The sequence below is a fragment of the Nesoenas mayeri genome (genome assembly GCF_963082525.1).
Source record: "Nesoenas mayeri genome assembly, chromosome: 19".
Taxonomy (NCBI): Eukaryota; Metazoa; Chordata; class Aves; order Columbiformes; family Columbidae; genus Nesoenas; species Nesoenas mayeri.
In genome coordinates, this window is record NC_137568.1 from 2,698,786 (window position 1) to 2,720,992 (window position 22,207).

Sequence of the window (22,207 nt, forward strand, 5' to 3'; positions counted from 1 at the left end):
GTGGCAGCGCGGCTTTACACAACCAGGGTAGCTGGAAAAAGCACCGTGAGATTCAAGCAACGAAGATTTGGAATCAAGAAACCTTCCCCGTAAAACTGGTTTTATTTTTTTCTGTTAACATTCCTGTAAAATCTGTCCAGACAATGCTGCCGATGGGCAGAACCAAAAATCCAAAAAAGCCTTTTATTGCCTTTTGTACCAATCACACTAAGGCTGGTTATGGTGGGGGGGGAAAGAATTCAGCTCTGCTTTTAGCTGTGCAGCCAAAACCATCGCTGATACAGGACTTTCCCCAGGAAACAGGTAAGTGGGAGATTATTTTGTATAGCATTGCTCTAAGAAAAACATCTGAGGCTTCTCTTCACAGGAAAGTGATTATGAAATAACTGCAGGATCTGTGCAGGGGTCAGTAACGCTTTCCCATTCCCCTTCCCCCATCCAAACAAGCACAAAGGAAATGAACTTTGTGGGGATTGGAGGCGCTTTCTCTGGTTTAGTTCAGAAGCTGCCTGGAAGGGATCTTCCCCTTTCTCCCCGGCAGGCGGCCCTGGGCTGGTGGTGCCGTGTCCCCTGCGCTGTCCCTACCACCAGCGGAAGTGGGCGTAAGCCCGGTTGGCCTCTGCCATCTTGTGCAGCACGTGCTTCTTCTTGATGACGGGCCCTTCGTTGTTGAAGGCCTGGAGCAGCTCCTGGGAGAGCTTCTCGGGCATCAGTGTCCGACGATTCTTGTTCTCCCTGCACTCGGTGATTAACCACTTCATGGCCAGGAAACGCTTCCGATTGTCCTTCAGAGGGACCGGGACCTGGGAAAGGTTCAAACCGCACGTTATCGCACCGTGAGGGTGCAGGAACCGGGTCTTCTCCAGTGGTCACACAGGCCCAGCTAGGCGCGTGCAGGTTTACACCGTGGCAGCACGCTGCTCTCTGCGGCAAGACCAGCTCCCAACAGCTGATCTGTGCCAATTCACCTCCCCTGTCCATAGAAACTGTCTGTTTCTACCAAAATGGAAATTCTAATCAGCCCTGGGCCTTTGTGAGGACTTGTGGCCTGTCTGGGAACTGGACCCTGGCTGGTTTGTGCTTGCAGGGATGGCAGATGGTCCCCACTCCCCTGCACTGACCGATGCAGCTGTGCCTCTATGTTTCCGTTCTCCACCAGGCTCTCTCGAGTGTCGCAGAGCCCATCCTAAGAGACAGGCTCTGCTCGTGTTTCAAACACTGCACTGTAGCTAGCTGACCTCTTCTGCTACGCTGACCCTCCTCAGGGCTTTGGGGCCTCTACCCCAGCAACATGATGCAGCAGAGGGTAGGTCTGGTAGTCCTGGCATTGCCAATTCTTTTGCTGCCCACCACTGATCTCTGTCTCCTTGGACAACATTTGCTGAATACTCCTTACCTAGTCAGAGGAGCAGACACCAATGCTGAGAAGGAATTACCACACTCACAGGCTGGGGCATGATCTTGGACAGTTTTTTTAGGAGCTGTTTTAACCCAGATTGCAAAGTGGCTCTTTCCAAGGAGACGAAAGCCTGAGCTGAAGGGGTGAAACCAGCGCATCTGCTTCCCTAGCGAATTCTCTCCTGACCAGATGTGCTCCCAGCCCCCCGTTTTCACCTGGTAGGTTTTGCCTCCTCTGGTGATGCTGCTGAGCCCGATGATGGGCTGGCAGTTCTTCAGAGCCTGGTGGAAAATGACGTAAGGGTTGCATTCAATTGCCTCCTTCTCATCTTCTGGAGCTTTGTGGTACTTCTCCAGCTGCTTCCTCTTAATGGCCTCTAGAGTCTTGGGACAAAGACAAGGAGACGTGCAGAGCAGATGGATTATCCCACTCCATGAAGTTACATTGCTTATACAAGCGCCACATTTCCACTTGAGCCTGCAGCTGATTTTCTAGCCCTGTAGGCAACAGGCCAGTCAGGGATTCTCTTAAGTTTTACTTCACCCTCTTCCAGCTCTTCACTGAACATTGCATTTGGGGCAAGGAGGCTGAGGAGGGAAGGGACAAAGTGGAGTGGTCTTTTTCAACCTAAATGATTCTATATAAGCACCAAGAAGTGCTAAATGTTCTCCACTAAGCTATCATCACCACTTGGTCTGTGAAGTGAATGAGGTTGGGGCTTGTACAAAATGTACATCTGGTCAGGGAAATAATGGTGAGAGTATTGTGTGTGCAGAGGGAAACGTGTTAGGACTGGAGAGATGACCCAAGTTCTGGTAATTCCTAACTCCAGTGGGCTTGATGTCCCAGCCTTCTATTTTGTATTGTTTTAACAGAATACTGAGAAGAAACAAGTTCTCACCTGAGACATGAGGCTTCTGGCCAGCACTTTATTTCCATTCTTCATCATCATATTGGTGAATTTACTGTAAACACAAAGCCAAATGTGATCTGACTTAAATTCTGATTTTATCAACCACAGAAATAAGTCATATTGGTGAATTTACTGTAAACACAAAGCCAAATATGATCTGACTTAAATTCTGATTTTATCAACCACAGAAATAAGTCCTCCCCCTTGTGTTGTTCCCATGTTTAAGTCTGGGTGCTGCCAGATCTGCTGAAATTATCGCTAATCGCTGCCAGTCAATGGACTGGCTTTGTGGGAAAAAGATTAACCCGAATAAAGGGATTGTGCAGTAACAGCGACGTGCAGCACAGCAAGCGAAGCCTGTGGAGGACAGCACAGCTCCCAAGCATTTTGGCTCCGTGGGACCCAGCTGTAACAGAGGACATGATGCTTTCTCTGACCTGATCATCGGGTCACTGAACACAGAGCTGGAGAGAGTGGGGGGAGCAGCTTTTATGGGTCGAACAGCCTTAAGCTCCATTTTTTCCTTCTCCTCCTCAGACAGCTCCTCAAAAGGTTTCTGATACAATTCCTTGTTCACTTCTGGTTCTAAGTAACTGGGGTTGTAGCGGCTCCACCTCACCTGCGTCAGCCTGCAAAGGACACAAAGAGGAGGGGAGCTGTGAGCTGACCACACCGTGACAGGGACGTGGAGGATGTGACCCATCTCGCGACATTCGACTTGAGAGGCGTCTCTGCCATCCTCCCCATCGCTGCGGCACGGCCAGAGGCACAAATCAACGACGGGGCACAGAGATTTGCTGCAGAACTAGAAGGCTCTTTGTGCTCTGCGTTCCTGGTCTGCACAGCTCCCCAGGCACGTGAAATGCTCTGTGCTCCCTGGCCAGGAAGGGCCCTGGAAAGCTCATCCAGTGCAATCCCCCCATGGAGCAGGAACACCCAGATGAGCTTACACAGGAAGGTGTCCAGGCGGGTTGGAATGTCTGCACAGAAGGAGACTCCACAATCCCCCTGGGCAGCCTGGGCCAGGCTCCGCCACCCTCACCGAGAAAATGCTTCTTCTCATATTTAAGTGGAACCTTCTCATTCCCACAAGTAATAAACAACCCATAAAACAGAGTCAGGATCTTTCCCGGCGATACAACCTAAACCATCCTTCCTCCTAGAGATATTTTCCCACACAAACCGAACTGCACCCAGGGGCAGGGGGTCCTGCTCTGCCAGGCCCCACCTGCTCCCACACACCAGCCCCCGCTCAGGGCCCAGCAACCCCCCGCGGAGACACGCGCCGGCCTGGGGCACGCCCCCCGCGCTTGCTCCGGATGTCTCCGTTGCAGGCCCCCCCAAAGCCCCGCTCACCGGGGCAGCCAGGCCCGCAACCGCCGGGCCAGCCCCGCCGCGCTGGGCGCCGCCATCTTCCGCCGGGGACGGGGCGGGAAGGGGGCGTGGCCAGGTGGGGAGGGGGCGGGACCAGGGCGGGAAGGGGGCGGGACCTGAGGAGGGGCGGTCCTTACCCCTGCCCCGCCCCTCCGCTCCGCTCGGCTCTCGCGCGGCCGGGGCGGGGCCTCGGGCCGGGCCGGCAACATGGCGGAGGCGGAAGGGGAGAGTCTGGAGTCGTGGCTGAGTGAGTACCCGCCGGCCCCGGCCCCGCTCCCGCTCCCTTCGGCCCGGTCCCCCCAGCCCCGGCCCCTTCCCATCGCCTCCGCTCACCTGAGCGAGGGGGGTCCCTGAGGCGGCCGGGCCGCGGCGGTGCCGTCCGGGGGAGGGTGGGGGGTGTGTGAGCTCCCTGGGACGGTTCCCCGGGGCCGGAACCTCCGTCTGCGGGGCTCAGGGAGCTCCGTCTGCGGGGCTCAGGAACCTCCGTCTGCGGGGCTCAGGGAGCTCCGTCTGCGGGGCTCAGGCCGCCCCGGGGTCGCCGCGAGTCACCGCAGAGCTGCGGTTTGTGCTGTCACCCCTCGGTGTGCCCCTTGGCTGGGAGGTTTATAGCTCACCTTGCTCAGCGCCTGCAAGACTTTTTGCTTTGTTTTTGATTCGTTATGTACGGTACCTGTCCGTCCTTGCTTTATCTTCTTCGCTTGTCTGGGTTTTGGTCAGCGCCTCCGTGCTGTCTGTGAGGTTGGGACCTGTAGGGGTTTCCCAAACCAAAGGTGTCAGTGTGTTACACAACCGTGCTTCTGGAGACAAGTTCTGCCTCACGCCCGGCGCAGGGACGGGCGGCCGTGCCGCACACGCTGCGATATTCAGAAATCCTTTATCCACGTAAAGTATTTTTGTGACACAATCTCACCGTTAGCGACAGGGAAGAGCAAACCCCACGGCTCGTTCATCCGCAGCCGTTGCTGGGTCTCCCCGTGGTGTGTCTGTCCGTGCTGTCCGTGGGTCGGCCGGCCCTGGGGATGCTGGTTGTGCAGAACCTGGCGCTGTGGGATCCCAACCCAGCGCACTGGGAGATGATTCTTGAATGAATCGGTCATACCAGTAACTGGTTTTTATATATTCCACGCACAGGGCTCCAGCTGCTGTCCCTGGGAGGCTATCCGGCACATCACTGGCTTGTTGCCTAGATTTTCTTCTTTTTTTAATACTTATCTGTCTGATTACAGCAGTGAGTGAAGTTTGTAAGTAGTTGGGTACTGGGCAAACAGCAGAAGGTGGTTGTTACCCCGAATACCTTAGACTATAAAACCTATTACCCTTTTGGAGTTATCCTTCCATAAACAAGATTAAATAATTCCTTTTCTTTCTTGGTGTTTTTATATAAAATTCAAACACATACATGGCATCGTTATCTGTTATAGGAGTTACTGGCTAAATGGTGTCTTCAGCTCGTCTCATTTTAGATCAATCCCTTCTGTCTTCTCACCGCTTTTGCTCCTCCTCTGAACTCCCACAGTTTGTCAATATCTTTTATTGTAGCCACTGAGACACATGAAGAAACACCCACATCCCTTCCTTTGAATCTTCCTCTGAGGAGAACTGACTCACCCAGTTCAGTTTATGTGTGAAAATATCTCTAGTAGGAAGGATATTTTAGGTTGTATTGCCTGGAAAGCTTCCAAGCTGTTTGTTTCGTGGGGTTATTTATTAATTGTGGGAGCGAAGAGAGAAGGTCTCTCTCCTTGGCCGAGCGGGAGGGCATTCTGCACCACAGAACAAATGCCAAAGGGCCTTGCTCACGGTAAGAAATATTGTAGTGAACCTGATTGCAGGGGGAGACGCGTTTTTCCCCGGTGTGAGCATTGCTGCCTCGTTGAAGAGGACGTGTTGGTGCCAGGTCGCTGCTGGGGTGGCCGGTGCTGCGTGGTTGTGTCGCTGCTGCCCTGGCTGGGGAGCACAGAGCATTTGCAGTGCCTGAATCACCGGGCACTGCAAGGGCTGGTGCATCCAAGGGCTCTCCCCAGGCCTCCTGAGGTTTGTAACCATCACAGAGCTGTGCTGCGCAAACGTTGAGGGTCTGTCCCCGCTGTGCCCTCACCGGAGGGAAGGGCCAGAATCGCTCAGCCAACTTCCCAGTCACAGGAAGATGCAAATGTGTTCTTGCCAATGATTTTCCCCTATCCCGGTGGTTTGCAGCCTCCTGTGCTGCCCTGTCTCTGTCATCAGGTGGAGTCATAGACCCATAAAGTAACGTAATCCTCGTGTTCTGATACTGCAGCAGGATCTGCACTTCAGCCAGGGATGATGGAGCATCTGCATGTCTCCTGCCTTATTTCAAGCAGCTGGGATGAGAAGTGATCCTTTCTGTCCTCTCCCTACCAGCAGCTCTTCTGTACTTAACTGAAATAGGAGGTTAGAAAATAATGTCAGTTGTACAAACACAGCTGGATCCTTTGATTTTAGCACTGCCTGTTCTCCCGCATCTGAAAGGAAGCTCATTGTATCACACTCATGTCAGGCTTAGGCAGTGTTCAGGTATGTAATAAATGCAGATGGATAAAATATTATGATTGTCTTAATTTATTTTTTGGTTGTAATGTCCTGGGTCAGCATTCTGCTTCTCCTCCCGGGGATACAAGCAGAATCCCACTGTTAGACTCAACATGCTTGGGCTGGAGATTTCCAATTCATATGCTAAGCCTGACCCAGGGAAACCCTTTGTTGGGTTTTGGTGGCTTTTGTCTCATTCTGATAGAGAAGTAAACCCAGGAAAATATGAGCATTCATTACCAGTCAATTAATGGTCTTTGGTTCTCTGCATTCCAACGCCATTTCTCCACAGAGAAAATAAACACCTTTGTTTCATATCTAATGATGCATCTGTATATTGACTCATTAGCGTTTCAGGGTTTAGCAGAACAACTACAGGCTGAATGGCCCTGACACTCAGGTCAAGTATGAAGCGACTTTACGCATGCGAAGCGCAGCGGTGCCCGAAAGCCGAGGCAGAGACGGCGACACAATTGTGGTAGTGCCAAGACTTTCGTTCCCAGGTTTTTGATTCAGATTCACTCGGTTGCCAATGTGAAATGGGATTTTCGGGGTGGGACCTGGTCGACAAGCATCTCCGAAAACAAACTTTATAACCAGTATCAAATGGGCCTTTGTTGGCAGTTTCAACAGAGGAGCCAAGGATTTGATATTCCAGAGCACCAAACTGTAATAAATCCTTTCATGTGAGGATTGAAGCATATTTATAAGGCACTGCAAGGAGCTTCCTAGCCACATTTTAAGCATCCTGCATAAAAATAGGGGACTTTAGGTTATACCTTCATAGGCGTGATGCAGCTTCATGAAGGGTTGTTTTGAAAAGGTAAAAAGCGAGGTAATTTAGCTCACCTGGGATGAGCTGGATGAGGTTCTGTGGCTGTAACTGAGATTGCTAATAAGTCTCTGTATACACCATTGTGTTGTGTCACACAAACGCATCCATCTCCAGAGCCAGGGCAGGGCTTCTGGTCAGGCTTATTAGCTTTTATGAACTGGGCTTTCATGTGGATATTTTATGAATGTTAGAAATAAGGAGGTTCTTCATGTGGAACATAACTTCCCTGCAGTAATCTCTCTCCCCTCCTGAGGCTTTACTGTCTTTATGTGAGAGCTGTAGGTGAAAAAACTTAGGTGAATCTGAACTCTAATCTGAGAGTGTGAAACAATCCAGTGTCGTTCCAAGAAATCTCTGGAGATGTTCAGAACAGCTTCAAATTAACATTTGGAACACGGAAACGTTGGTTATGTTTTCCTTTTAGTACCAGATCTTTCTTAATTTTAGGGTGTGCAGCCAGCATAAAGTTCATTTAGTTTGACTGTCCTTACTTGTTTGTGCTCTTCCTTTATTTATAAAATAAATTCCATTAGCTCCAGCCAGGAACTCTATTTCTTTCATCTAGGCGCGCAGAGGTGCTTTGGAGCACCGAACCGTGCATGATGCCATTTGCCTTGCGTGAAAAGGCTTTAGATCGTTGTAAGTCCACAGTTCCGTGATGCTTCCAGGGTGTTCAGCAGCTGCGAGCGTGGTAATAAGGTTTAAATCCCATATGTGTTTTGAACAGTCGTTTGGCTCTGCAGCGTCTGCGTTTTAAGCTTAGCCTGCCTTGAATCTCCTGAGGTCAAGAAATAGCTTTGGTAGCTCAGCTTGTGCAACAAGATGTGAACCTATGGTGAGTCCCTCCCTGGCTGCTGCCTTTGCTTATCTCGGGTCCCATGAAAGTCAGCAGCGGGCACAGAGTCCCCTCTGCAGGTGCAATCCATTTACAAAACCGCTTTACAATTATCCTTCCTCAGGGAGGAAAATCGGAGCAAACCTTGCAAGGCTGCCACAGTAGGAGGACGGAGGTGCCCTGTGGAAGTGAGGTTTCGGAGTAGCTGTTTGACAGCTGGTTTTATTTGTCTAGGAAAAGGTAACAGGATATGTTTTAATGATGATAAAAAACGTCCCTTTGTAGTGTAGCGTGTGTTTACTTCGTTAAGCTTCCCTCTATGATGACAGTGCAGGGATGTGTGCTGGTGGTTTTCCTGTCCTTCATCCCCTGCTCTGTACTATCTGGCTAAGCAATATTTTCTGTATCTCTATGGTATTAAAATGTTAAGGAAGGCTTCTTAAATGCTAGCCCTTATATACCTACAGTGCATTCTTTCTTCCCTTACAAGAAAGAAAAATCATCCTGTCCGGTCATCTTGCCTAGAAAATTAGGTTAAAGCAGGAATCTTCTCTGTTGTAAGCTCAGTGCTCCATCAGAGTGAAGTAGAATACATGGAGAAGATGCATTCGTAACAAAAAAAGATGCTGATGGGCTCACTATTCTGCAATCAGTACAATAAGCAAGGCCCCGGTACCCGAGGGAACATCCTTCAGGAGCCTGAAATAGCCCAGTCAGGAGAGCATCCGTCTCTCAGTGTGAGCATCTAGGATTTGAATTCCCGATCAGGTACATGCTGTGGTGTTTATTACTTGCGAGAACATCTCAATGTATAATAATAAATTTGGGCTCATCATTCCTAGGAGAAACGCTAAGGCATCTAACAAGTCAGCTGGCACTCTAATAACAAGTGTTGGTGCTAAATGGCTTATATTAAACAGCTGATGTTCCAGCTCTTACTCTACAAAACTCCCAGGGAATACAAAATAATTTCCTATGTATAAAGTGTGAGGGTTTAGCCTTTAAGGAATTTAATGTTAAATAGAAAGAGAGAGCATTTCAGGCAGAGGGGAGCTGTGTGAGCTCAAATATTTTATCTTGTGCTCTCGTTTGGAGTATGGAAATAGCGTGTTTCTAAGTACTTGAGATTTGGCAGCTATTTTTTTGGAAAGCAGTGATTCTCGCTGGATATTTGGATGCCTCGCCTTGGACGCACCCTTTTCCCTGAGCAGACATATCGTGTGTGAACTTCTTTCTCCTTTTGTTATAGTTGGCAACAGATGTCAAATGCTTTTTTTCTAGGAAATGCAGGACCTTTTAAACTGTTTGGGTTTTTTGGGTTTTGTTGGGATTTTTTTGCTTGATTGCTAATATGTTCTCTTTCTCTTATCAAAGATAAAGCCACTAACCCATCTAACAGGCAAGAAGACTGGGAATACATCATTGGATTCTGCGACCAGATCAACAAAGAACTTGAAGGGTGGGTGTTCCAAACTGCTCTAAACTTCATAAATTAATATTTACAGTTTAAAGTATATCGTCTGATCATCAGACTTTCATGTTTTATTTTATGTATACTGATACTGCAAGGAGGATCTGTGCACAAAAGAAACAAGATGCTGCAAAGTGTGATTTCTCTTTTGGGAGGGGTCGCGTGGCTCATGCACACAGCGCTAGCAAAAGAGGAATTCTGGCTCTGCCTCTAACGTCAGCTTGTGCAGCTGCAGGGTTCTCATCTAGCCCAGATCAGTCTGTAAAATGGGGTCATAACTCTTGGTGCGTGATGGGTCTTCGTGTCTTTAAAATCTTCACAAGGTTTAGCAGAGGAAACCTCCTGGGTCACAGCATTCCTGTGAGCTAAGGAAGAAGTATTTCTTCTGGAAAAAGGAAACTAATGCGAGAGAAATGAAGTGATTTCCTGGGCTGGGGACTGTACTGGGAGTTGTTTGGCCTCTCCCAAGCAGGAATGTGGAATTGCTGGCTCAGACTGGCAGCCCTCCCTCCCTTCCACGTGTACAAACACCCTGGCTCACAAAGATGCGCTGAACGTTTCTTGTTAGCTGATGGAAAGATGAAAAGTGCTAAATGGCCTTTCCTCTCCCTTACGTGAAAGGCATCTTGTTTAAACAGTGGAATTTGTGAAAGTCTGAATCTCTTTCAACGTGTTCGCCTGCTCTGTTTGTAACGGGGATCTGCTTCGTTTCAGGCCACAGATTGCTGTGAGGCTCCTGGCTCACAAAATCCAGTCGCCACAGGAATGGGAGGCAGTCCAAGCCCTGACAGTAGGTAGTCCTTACCCCTTCTCTTAAACCCAGTTATGTACCACTTGGCGTCATCCGTGTGGAGGATAAGGGGGGCACACTGTGTGTCGGTGGCGTTAGCTGGGGCTAAATGCTCTGATTCCCCTCTGCTGGGGGTGAGCAGTGAGAGGTAACACAGTGAGAAGTGGCCAGATTGCCCTTTGGTTTAGTTTCCTCTGCTTTTGTTTGTTATCTTCCATTGTTATGAGACTCATGATGAGATAACTGACCCAGGTGAGGGTAGAAGACCAGCCTGTCTCGAAGTGTCACCCCTAAAGACAGGAGATTCGTGCCTGTATCGCAGAGCAGGAATTTGTGTCTCACTGATGTGGCTCCTGCAGTTCCCCTGGACACAGAAAGTGGCTGTGCTGTCATGCAGCATTTTCCTGTTCATTTCAGCCCCTGTTTCTGTTACTTGAATGCAGGTGCTGGAAGCTTGCATGAAGAACTGTGGGAGAAGATTTCATAACGAAGTAGGGAAGTTTCGCTTTTTAAACGAGTTAATAAAAGTTGTGTCTCCAAAGGTCAGTCCCTGAGCCTTACTGCTCTATTTACTTTTTGTTTGGCTTCCATCAGCTACAGGCAACATCCAAAATGTTTGCAGTGCTCTGTTGGCTCATTGCATTTATAAGCCTGTATTCAAACCCATTTGTTAGCAAAGGTTTTGGGGGTTTTTTTATGCTCTGCTTACTATTTTCTCAGTAAGTTGTACTTATTTAACATCAGTATATAGTCTCTGTACTGATTTAATCCTTCAGGAAACTCAAGGGCTTCTAAAGCTTGGGCTGTTGTTTTTAAAAAAACCAAAAGCCCAGCACCATTGGATGAGAGGTGTGATGCAGAGGTTAAAACAAGAGACTTGGCAACACACCCTAGAGTTCTAATCCTCGCTCTGCTGCCGACTTGCTGTGTCAAGAGTGCCTGGTGAAGTCCCTCGACACCCAGGATCAGTTTCACGTGGGGATAATAGACAGAGGCACCCCAAGGCATGGTTGATGCAGCAAACTCATCCAAAATTCTTTCCCTTAATACAGTGGAGGGGGTGGTATCTGTATTGCTGTAGTTTTTGCATAACAAAATCCTGAAATCAACAGAATAGCTGTTGTTTCTTTTGCTGCAGATAATCACAAAGCTTCTGTTCGCTGTTACTTCAAATGCATTAGAGGAGCATTTTTTCATCTTAATAGGATGTATCTTAGATCATCTTAGAATTTGGTAATCCAGGCTTTTAATGCGTGTCACTGAACTCCCATTCTCTGGGCTTGGGCTTTATTCTTAAAAAGCAATGAGGAATGTGGAAAATTCACATCTTATTTCCACTCGTAGTACCTGGGAGACCGAGTCTCAGAGAAGGTGAAGACCAAAGTCATTGAATTGCTGTATAGCTGGACAGTGGCGTTGCCGGAGGAATCTAAAATCAAGGATGCCTACTACATGCTGAAGCGACAAGGTAGGAAGTCAGCTGCTCGTTTGCACGTTCTCTCTAGCCTGTCCTTTAAACAGGAGAGTCACAAATGTACAGCTTCTATTTACATGGGGTCAAGGCAAGCTCTGAGAGGATGCAGAATAAGGCAGAAATTCCCTGAAATGCTTCACATTGTATTTAAATGCCTTGGGCTGTGTTAGGTTGCCTTTTTAACTATGTTAGCTAAACACCTTGCAAATACTTTTTTGTTTGTTTGTTTGCAGTGCATTTTTGAGTCTTTATGGAACTCGTTATTACATGATTTGAACAAGTCTAATTTAAAGCATAATAAGAACTTCCATGTAGCCTTTTGTGTTCTTTCAGCTGGATCGCTTTACAATTGTACATTTAGTTCAACCGATACGAATTTCTTGTGTAGGCACAGTGGAAAAGGTTCAGCTGAGAAGCGTGCAGCGTCAGCACAAGAAAAGCGTGTTCCAGGAAAGCTCTTGAAGTAGAGCACAAATCCAGGGATTTGCCAGCAGAACAAGCGGGAAGCTCGGCGCTTTCCCCACTGGTTGCGAGTCTGCTCGTGACCCCGTTTCGCACTGCTGCCTGCGTTCCTGCTCCCCTCATTCACACAAGCAAATGTCGTGCCCTGGAGTTTGCACAAAACTGGGTCATCTGAAGCTTCACTTAGTGGTTCAACAGCTGAAAGGGGGAAAGACAAATAGCGGGGAGCTGTTGGTTATACCAAGCTATTAGAGGAGCAGTATGGACATGGCAACACAGTTGCTGGGGTTTTGGCCTTTACCAAATAAAGCTTTTTAGTTTTCCAGCTCGCGCGCCCGGTGATCTTCATCCCCTGTGGTTATCAGAGCAGTGTGCAGGTGTCACTGGACAGATGGGCTGCGTGTTCGCTTTGAACGCAGCCTGAGAATAACTGGGTGCACTGCCTGGTGTGGCTGCGGGTGCAAACCGCTGTGGGTTCCCTTTCTGCTTTCAGGGATCGTTATGTTTGATCCTGTGATTCCTGCGGACAGAACCCTGATTCCTTCACCACCGCCTCGTCCCAAAAATCCTGTGTTTGATGATGAGGAGAAATCCAAGGTACAGCGAAGACTTGTATCATAATCATTAATGAAAAGTGATTACTTAATGCACATGTAAAACAGGGGAGGAAAGTTTATTAATTCAGCTCTTATTTTGGGGGACGTGGTGTGTACTTTCACAGGACTCATTGGTTTGAATACGACTGCTTTGCCCACCTACCTAAGCTAAAGTTACAACTAAGGCTTTATCTGTGTTACCATGAGAGTATTCCTGGTTAAAGCGTCATCCTGCTCTAGAACTAGAAGGCACAGAATGTTTCACACACAAGGCCAAAAACTATTTATAGAAATAATTATCTAGTGTCAGAAGTCTCTGAGATTTCATTGATATGCCCTGTGTAGAAGCAAGAATGCAGCAACTCACATAAAATAATAAACCATAAGTGACTCCTCCTGGAGTCGCTGTAACTACAACAGCAGGGTAAGGTTTGTAATAGTGGGCTGGATCTCTTTTCCCCTCAATTGTTCACTTAGATTCCTCTCGCTGTTTCCCTTTGCCAAAGGGTCTTCATTTGTTTCCTGAATATCCTCTTCTCGTCTTACAGCTTCTGGCCAAACTGCTGAAAAGCAAAAACCCAGATGATTTACAAGAGGCCAACAAGCTTATAAAATCCATGGTAAAAGAGGTAAGAAGTTCTGTGGGTCGGGTCTGCTTTGTACAGTTCAACCAGTTTGACTCCAAAATGACAGAGAGCTTTGGGATGACGTGAATGGCAGCACCTGGGTTTTTGAGTACATTACTTTAGTACATTCCTTGGTTAAGTTGTGGGGACTGAGACTGATTGTAAACACACGGCATCACTAACTTGCATCTCATCCCCATGGTTACCAGCATAGAAGGGGGACATGTGATGGCTGGGTAGGGCTCTGTGTGACAGGAATGTGTTGAAATTTTGATTCCAGCTCGCGACTGAGAGATGTTTGTATCACAAACATGTCTGCGGTTCCTTTTTGTAGGGCTGGGATGCATCCGCCCCTGGAGTCCAGGAAATGACTCCTAGTGTTTCTGGCCAAAACAAAGGCAAGAGAAAGGATAGCTTCTAGACCGGAGAGGACGTATAGGTTACTGAAATGTTTCCATTCAAGCTTCTCTTGTCCCCATGGCAGACTCTCTACATCTTTAGCTGGACTCTCAAATCAGAGATGGGTGGACATTTTCTCCCAGAGAGTGCTTGTGGTTCCTGGTAAATGTTTTGTTTCAAACACACCTTTTATAAAAGGTCATCAAGTGACCAAAAAAAAAGTCTTGTGAAAAGCTCAAAAAGGAACTTTTGGGAACATACTGTTTTGAATGCTTGTCTTTTTAGTGGTATAATTATACATTAAAATCTATTTAATGAGACTCTGGAAATGTGGGGGTTTCTGACATTTCAGAATGGTGGTGAAAACAAATAAGCAAAGCTTCACATCAACGGGGACTTTTTTTTCCCCCTGGCTTAACCTTAAATAGACATTACTTGACATGCTTTACAGATCACACCTGCCGGTGTGACACCGGGGACCTGTACAGGAAAACTCACTTTCCATGTCTGTGTTTTACACCCTGAAGGATGAGGCTCGGATTCAAAAAGTGACCAAACGCATGCACACGCTGGAGGAAGTCAATAACAACGTGAAGCTGCTGAACGAGATGTTGGTTCATTACAGCAAAGAGGACTCGTCAGAGGCCGACAGGGAGCTCATGAAGGTGGGTCTGAGCTGCTCCTTCTTCCCACTCAGTCCTTTCTTCTTACAGACTTGAGTTTTGCAGGGAATTACAAACAGTGCAGTAAAACGGAGAGCAGCGGCAAGAACATAACCGTGGTTTTAACACCTTTCACCTGAGGAATAGATAATTACAAGGAGAGTGGGTAGTAGCTCGGTTTTGCATGTGCTGGAGCTGAGGTGCAGCTCTTCTCCAAACTGCAGCGTGGCAGAATCAAGACTGCAGTTTGTAATTCTTGCTCCTATTAGGACGCACTGATTGCAGATAATAACTGTCCCTCACTGCACTGTGGATGGATAAATTAAAGGCTGAATGGGGCAGAAAATACGCCCTCCCCTTCGAAGGAAGAGTTTCAGCTTGTGTTAAAGGTTGGGAGAACATCAATAAAGTAAGATCAATATAGACAGCAGGGATGGTTGGATAGGCCTTGAAGAATTACACCTTATCCAATTAAAAAAGTTAAACCTACTTGTGTTTAGCAACAAACTCCTGAAATGGATGCCTGGAAGATCAAGAAACTGGTTCGTTTGTGTGAAACATTTTCTTCTTGCCACTGTTCTCCTGTGTGGTCGCAGACTCTGAGTAGCGGTTGCGGCACAACTGAAGCGTAATCACTGAAGCACAATTCTGCTCTTCCTCGGGCTCCTGGCTGATTAAACCCTTTGTCCTAATCTGCCTTCCTAGGAGCTCTATGAAAGGTGTGAAACCAAAAGACGGACATTATTCAAGCTGGCCAGTGAGACAGAGGATAACGACAGCAGTTTGGGTAAATGAAGCTACGCTGCTTCTTTTTTAATGGCTTTTGTGAGCGGTGACTGCGAGGGTTCAGCAAGGGGGCGGCTGCACTGGATGCACTTTGGGCAAGCAGATACAAGACAAGATCTTTGCCTCTTTATGCTTATCATTTCAATTCAGGCAAGGAGGTGACAGTAGAGCTGGTGGTTAGGGAGGCAGGGGGTGATAATGGAGGCAGCTGCTGCTTCGGGAAGGGAAAGGAGCTGCTGTGGGGAACAAAAACTTGGGCTCACTTTTACATTGTTACTGTAATGTGCTCGGACCTGGGAAAGCTGGGGTTGCTCAAACGTGGCAAAGACAGAAAGTAATGGAGCTCGTAGCCAAGTTATTGTGTGTTGTTTTTTTCTTGCTGATGATTTAGTTGATAACTGAGTACTCTCAGCATTAGTGGGAGCAAAGTGATTAAAGTCTTGGAGGTCGTTTTTGTCTCTCTTGCATGTAGGGGATATTCTGCAGGCCAGTGACAATTTATCCCGTGTGATAAATTCCTATAAAAAAATAATAGAGGGGCAAGCGATCAATGGTGAAGTGGATCTCCCTGGGATGTCGGTAGTGGAAGGTGAGTTCCTGTTAATTTTAAATCCTGCAATTCTAAGTCTTTTGGACAGGGTTTCCTTTTAATTGTGGTGAACTAGGCTATTCTTTGGTTCTTGTGGCCAACAGTTTGTGAATCAGAAGGGGACAGGACAGCTCCTAAGCAGTTCATAAACAATTCTGGACATGAGCAACAGTGCTGCAGCTTTGCATTTTCCATTGCTTGTTCCATATTATTGAAACCTTTGATACCATCAGTAGCAAACCTGCATCTGAACAGTTTGGGTGGCTGAAGTTCTCATACATTTTCCTCTCCATATTTGTCCTGTTTCTTAATGGTGACCTGTAAGAAGAAGGTGATTTTATCAAAAGGACAATAGCAGGAGAGTGGGAGTTGGGCCAAGGATCCCGGCATTGCCAGCAATTCCGTTTGTGATTTGAGGCCAGTTGTGCACTTGACGCTTCAGCTTCACCACCAAAAGCTCTGGACACATGTGTTGTGACAGAATTACCATTTGGGAATCACACCTTTCTGCGTGGAGAGCAGCAGGGGAATGCATAGTGCAGCCTGTCAGCATCTTATTGAGACAAGACTGTCCTAAATATGAAGGGAATTCTAGATCTAGACAGTAGGAATTTTCCTCAGCTCTCTGGTAGCCTTTGCTTATTGTAATTCTGTAGGATCTCCCAAAGCCTCCTCTGAGCTAAAAAGGTTTAAAGAAAAAACTATTGAATTATGCTACAAGAAGCACTGGGGAAAGAGCAGTGGGTGGAGCACATGTTGCTTTTCAGGTAGAAATTTGTAAAGTATCTGGATTGATTTGAGTAGCCTGTGGACAGCACTTGGTTGGGTGGAAAGCACGTGAGCTTTTTTATACAGAGCCATAAGCCGCGATTAAATGAGGATCTGTGTTATCTAAACCATCTCTCTGAGAATTTCTTCTGTACGTTGGGTTTGCTCTGAGCCTTTTGCCTTCTCTCCTAGTAGTGCTCTTCTCCTGTCCGCTGCAGGGAGTGACTCCACAAATAATCTCAACACCCTCATCGACCTCGCTGGACTGGACGTCACCAGCACGCCGCCAGCTCCGGTGCGCCCCGCCGCCCTGCCGCCAGCCCCCTCGCTGGCCCCAGCCCAAATCCCCATCCTCCCGCCGCCCCCGCAGACGTTGGCGCAGCTGCGCGGCGGCTCCTCCGGCCACGGGGAACCTGCGCCCGCTCAGCAGAGCAGCGCGGCCAACTCCCTCTGCTTGCTGGATGAGGAGCTCCTGTGCTTAGGTAGGACACCAAGGGGCCCAGGAAAGGGCTGCTCAATCCGCGCCTAACAAAGACAGCTTTCTGCCTTCAGCGTGAGGGCTGGCTGCGCATGTGGCATGCCTAAAAGGAGCATCAGGTGCCTTTGGTTGCTAGAGAAGTCCAGGGGACGCTCCCTTGCGTCATCCTGAATATAAGACCTGGTCAGTGAGCCAGTATGAAAAACTCTGATCTTCTCAGAGCAGGCTCCAAGTGAAGTAACACTTGAGTTTAAGTGCAGTCTGATCTCTGTGGGTGTTTGCATGTGCAGGCTGCAGTTTGGTACAGATTTCACCCCAAATTTTGCAGCTGTGCTAAAGAGCAAAGTGCCTTTGAGGCGTTGCATATGGGAAGCTGCAGAAAGCCTGTCTGTGGAGCCCAGACATGAACAGCAGAAGACACTGTAAATCAGGAAAGGTTAGACGAGCTATGTGCAAGGGTGTCTGTCCCTTCCTGGTTTTGTCCATCTCTTTTCCTCAGCATAGATTTGCAGCCCATTTCAGTCTTTCATCAGGTTCTTGGGCTCTGGCAGAGCTGAATCAAGTAGTTTGATGGTACCGACACAGCTGCCAAGGGATGACACTGACTCATTGTCTCCTCCACTCACCTACTTGCTGTTCTTTTCAGGTCTGAATGACCCAGCCCCTACAGCAGTGAAGGACACATCAGACAACAACCAGTGGAGCATGTTTGAGGTACAAAGGAGGGTCTCAGGGGAAGGGGAGGGAGGGACCGTCCTTGTCCAGGTCTTGGGACAAGCTCTGTCACCTTGGAAAAGGTGTGATCACGTCTTTAGGCAGAGAGGCTGCTGTTCCTGAGGGGGAATCCGGTTTAGCCCTAAGATCTGGGATAGCTGTGTTTGAACAGAGGAGACAGCCCTGAACGTGGCTTTCTCAGTTTCCCGTCTGCCCCCCGTGATGTTAGCGCTTCCTTTGCTTAAATTACAGATCAGATGTAGCCCCTGACATAGGCCACAGACTTTGCTGCTTGCCTCCCAGCACCTGTTTTTGCGGTAAATCTCTCTCCCTCTGTAACAGTGCCACCTCTGCAACAGGGGTAGCAGTGAGCAACAGCATCTCCTTGTCCTCTCTTTCAGAACGATCAGTTGGACCTGGATTTCTTTAATCCGAAGATGGTGACTGTTCCTTGCAACCCTGTAGGAAACCCTCTTCTCCATCACACATCACAGACCACATGTGGAACGTCAGCGACGCTGCCCTCTGCTTTCCCAGCCTCTCAGGCTGCTCCCAGCATCCCAGCACCAAACTCAGCACCGTTTGTGTTCTCTGCTGGCCCAGCTGCCCCCGCGGGGCCTCCTAAGACTATTCCAGCTGCTCCTGGATACTTCAGCTCATCTGTGGGGAGCAACATGTCGCATAAGATGGATGCATTGGGACAACTCCTTGAAGAGGCCAAAGGGTAACTGAAAGTCCTGGACTTTACTTTGTCTCTGCAGATAGAAAGCCAAGCTTGCTGTAGTGTCGGTCTCAGAGGCAGGCATACACTTTCTGTTTTGGTGGAAATGTGTGACTTTTCTTCTCAGAGAGTTTCAGTTTACAAACTAACACGAGGGTCCCACCTCCAGGAGGGAAAGGCGGGCACTGCTGGGTAGGGAAAGGCAGGCGCTGTGAAGTAAAGTACGACAGCTGCACTGTGAACATGCGGTGCAAAGCTGAACAGGCTGTGAAGGTAGAGGGGCCTTTGCCCATCTTAGCCTTGCCCACCTCTGCCAAGGTGGGACTCTGCTTTCTTCTTGACTTGGGCTCGGAAGGCTGATCCTCCCACCAGCTCATCCCCTGTAGCTCGTCTTACATGAGACCACACTGAGTCGGGGCTCCCACCTGGCTCCAGGCCGCCGCTTTGTCCTGGTGATCCGCTGTTACCTCTGGGTTTGTGGTGAAACACCTGCTTCGCTTCCAGCTCAACTTCCCACGTTTTTCTGTCTCTCTCTTCCAGGACTGCTGCCCAAGGCGTGGGGACACCCTCGGTGTTCCCTGGGGCTGCTTTGCCGACCTCCGTCAGCTCTGCCCCGTTACTGGCAGCTGCAGGGCTGCCAGCCGCTGCCCCCGGAGCCCCTCCTGTTCCTTTCCCCAGCAGCTGCAGTGCTGGCTCGGGGAGTCCTCTGCTCCAGCCGGTATCATTCCAGCAGCAAGGCAGCCCCGTGAAAGCACCTGACATTTCTTTGGCCAATGTCCATGTTCCCTTGGAATCCATTAAACCCAGTAAGTATCTCAGGCTTTTCCACCTTTCTCTGAATGTTTTTTAAAAGCAAAGCTTCTTGACAAAGCTTATGAAGTAGAGAGAAAGGATGAGATGTCCCAGCCGAACAGTCGGATTGCCCGATGCTGCTACAGATCATCTTCTGCAGCCTAAACCTGCGTCCCTCTCTGCTTCTCTGCGGCAGGCAGTGCCCTCCCGGTGACAGCCTATGACAAGAACGGCTTCCGGATCCTCCTGCACTTCGCCAGGGAGTGCCCGCCGGGACGCTCGGACGTGCTGGTCGTGGTGGTCTCGATGCTGAACACGGCACCGCTTCCCGTGAAGAACATCATGCTGCAGGCTGCTGTGCCCAAGGTAGGGGTGTGCGGCGCGGACCCGCGGCGACGTGAAACCATGTGTTCGGGGACTTCATGTTCTATTTTTCTTACTATCTAAGATCAATGCAGCTGTGTCTGTTCGTGAAGGTGGCTCAGGTAGCACAATGACAGGATTGTCATGTGGACAGAGCCACCCTTGAGGCCTTTGGGAATCAGAATTTCTAAAAGACATCCTAAATCTGAGAAATACGTTCTATTCTGGTCTTAACGCATCTAGATAATTTTGGATGGCCAGTTTGTGTTTTGAAAACTGGCTCAATCTCAGCTATGATCTGCCTGCCATCGTGAGGGTGCTCCCATGATAACTTCTGGCATGGGCACTTGGGTGTGAAGGTGCTGTTGGGGTTCACCTGAGCGGTGCTTGTTCTTGTTCCTGTCATGGTGCACAAGCTGGGCTGGCTCGTTTCCTCATCCTTACATGTGGGTTGGTTCTCTTCAGCCTGGACGTGTACTGTTACCTCCCCAGCCTGCGTGTGCATCTTTCGTTGTCCTCAAAGCAGGAGATAATCCCTGAGGTTCTGCTTTCTTTTTCATTCCCAGTCCATGAAAGTGAAGTTACAACCACCGTCCGGCACAGAGCTGTCTCCGTTCAGTCCCATCCAGCCGCCCGCCGCCATCACCCAGGTCATGCTTCTGGCAAATCCTACCAAGGTGAGAGGGGCAGCGGGATTTACCGTGTCCTGGTCAGGCAGATTTGATGTAAACTGAATTCTCCAGGCCAGGTGGACCAAACATTTGAGCCGATGCAGCTGTTCATTCCTTATTTGCCCTGCAGAGCTGGTTGCTGCACTCCATTTTCAGTTCAGGGCCAGAGGGAGGCTGTGCACGGTCTCTTCCCCAACAGACTTTTCTCAGCAAGGAACAGTTTGAGCAGGACCTGTGTGTTTCCTTCAGCAAAAGGGCAGCGGTCAGCTAAGGCTCAGCTTAAAGGGTGGCGCTCAGAGCTGTGTCAGGCGCTTGTCTGACTCCCTTGTGCGCTGGAAGAGCTTTGCTGATCATTAGATGGATGTCAAAGTAGCTGCTGCTGTAGAAATACTATTGCTGTGTCGAGGCTGTAGCCTGACACACCTGAACCAACAGACAAATGTCAGATCGTGTCTGTTCTATTATTCTCTGAGGATGTACCTGTGACCAGTGAAACAACGTGGTTAACTCTTTATTTTCTGAGTAGCTGTTTTTTCTTGCTGTATGTACTCATTTAAGTAGCCTGCTCCGTAAACCTCAAAGCTGAAGTAGTTTCTAATTATTTGACAAATCTACATGTCACTTCTTGAGAATTACAGCAAAAGGGTCCCTAAAGTGTCAGCTGAAAGGTTTGAGATCCAAAAGGATGAACGTCAGAGGGCTTTGCTGGATTCTTGAAAAACTTTGCGAGGTACATGGCGATCCCTCACCGAAGGATGGGTCCCAGCTCCTGCCTCTTTTACGAGGAATTTTGCAGAGGAGGAACTGCTTTATCTTCCTTCCCATGATGAGGGATTTAATTTTGACCATGTTGAACTATTCCAGCAGTGTTCTTCAGGCTCACCCGAGAGCAGCTGAGTGGTGGGTGCTGGCCATGTATGCACAAGCTGTTATCACACGTTATCCCTGCTTTTCTCCTGCTGTTCCCTGCTAAGCAGGAAAGCTTTTGTGGTATAAAAACTGGAAGGTAAGTAACTCAGATTTGCTAAATAGCTGAGCTTAGCAAGGGGAAGGTGTCCAAGGTTGCATGCAACAGGAGCCTTGTGCTCTCTGCAGAGCTGTCACGGTGAAGTGTTGTGTTCAGGAGCTGCTCTCACGTTGCTCTTGGGTTTTGTCTTTCCTGCAGGAGAAGGTGAGGCTGCGGTACAGACTGACCTTCACCCTGGGAGACCAGCCCAGCACAGAGGTTGGCGAAGTGGATCAGTTCCCCCCGGTAGAGCAGTGGGGGCATCTATGACCTTGGGCCACTGCCAGAGACTGTGACAGGACCAGGGGAGGATCCCACGGGACCGCAGTGAATGTGACGTGGGGAGGGACACACGTGCTATCCACTGGTGACGTTCAGCTTTGTTTACATGTCCTGACCACTCCGCTTGTAGCTTTAGTCCAGAATGTTTTCCCCACATCGAAGGGGTCCTGGGACGTTTATGCCAAGCGTGAACTGCGTGGCAGCCGGTCACAAGCAGCGCTGGCTGCTTTTATCTTGACCTCCGGGTGAATCTGGTTCTATCTTCCACTCTATTAAACTTGAAGTTATTGTATTTTGAGGGGAGGGGGTTTAGTTGGCTCGTTCCTGCGCTGCTGTCCAGAGATGCCGACAGGCTGGGGGGGCGATGATGCTGCCATGAGCTTCCTCAGCGCAGAGCCCTCCCTGCAGCGTCCCTCCCCAGTGCCAGACGGACCTGCTAAGCATGTTGAGCAATAACGAGGGAACGCTTGTGGTTTTTTTACACTGAGATGGCACTTAGCTCCATCCCTTCCCCTCCCAACGGCCAGCGTGAGCAGCCCCTTGCTCTGTGCTGTGCGACACTGCTGTATCTTTAGTTGGTTTATTTATTTGATGCTGCTCGCTGCCTCCGTGTTTTATCCGTTTGGGGCACCTGGGGCTGAGTTTTGTATG

The 22,207-nt window shown here is 48.9% G+C and overlaps 2 protein-coding genes across 2 annotated transcripts; one reads left to right on the top strand and one right to left on the bottom strand.

Annotated features, from left to right (window-relative positions):
- Positions 1-66: 66 nt before the first annotated feature.
- On the bottom strand, positions 67-3,749 carry MRPS7 (mitochondrial ribosomal protein S7). Its single transcript, XM_080356682.1, has 5 exons — positions 3,669-3,749; positions 2,750-2,941; positions 2,301-2,364; positions 1,615-1,782; positions 67-803 (listed from the first exon to the last, which is right to left on the bottom strand). The coding sequence occupies exons 1-5, from the start codon at positions 3,722-3,724 to the stop codon at positions 582-584; spliced, it is 702 nt and encodes a 233-aa protein (XP_080212808.1). The 5' UTR covers positions 3,725-3,749; the 3' UTR covers positions 67-581.
- A 119-nt stretch (positions 3,750-3,868) lies between these two features.
- On the top strand, positions 3,869-21,848 carry GGA3 (golgi associated, gamma adaptin ear containing, ARF binding protein 3). The gene is made up of 17 exons (XM_080356284.1): positions 3,869-3,933; positions 9,281-9,365; positions 10,092-10,167; positions 10,611-10,709; positions 11,512-11,635; positions 12,597-12,700; positions 13,248-13,328; positions 14,252-14,389; positions 15,092-15,173; positions 15,645-15,761; positions 16,748-17,011; positions 17,654-17,721; positions 18,123-18,445; positions 18,983-19,248; positions 19,431-19,600; positions 20,164-20,274; positions 21,434-21,848. The coding sequence occupies exons 1-17, from the start codon at positions 3,894-3,896 to the stop codon at positions 21,542-21,544; spliced, it is 2,259 nt and encodes a 752-aa protein (XP_080212410.1). The 5' UTR covers positions 3,869-3,893; the 3' UTR covers positions 21,545-21,848.
- Positions 21,849-22,207: the final 359 nt, after the last annotated feature.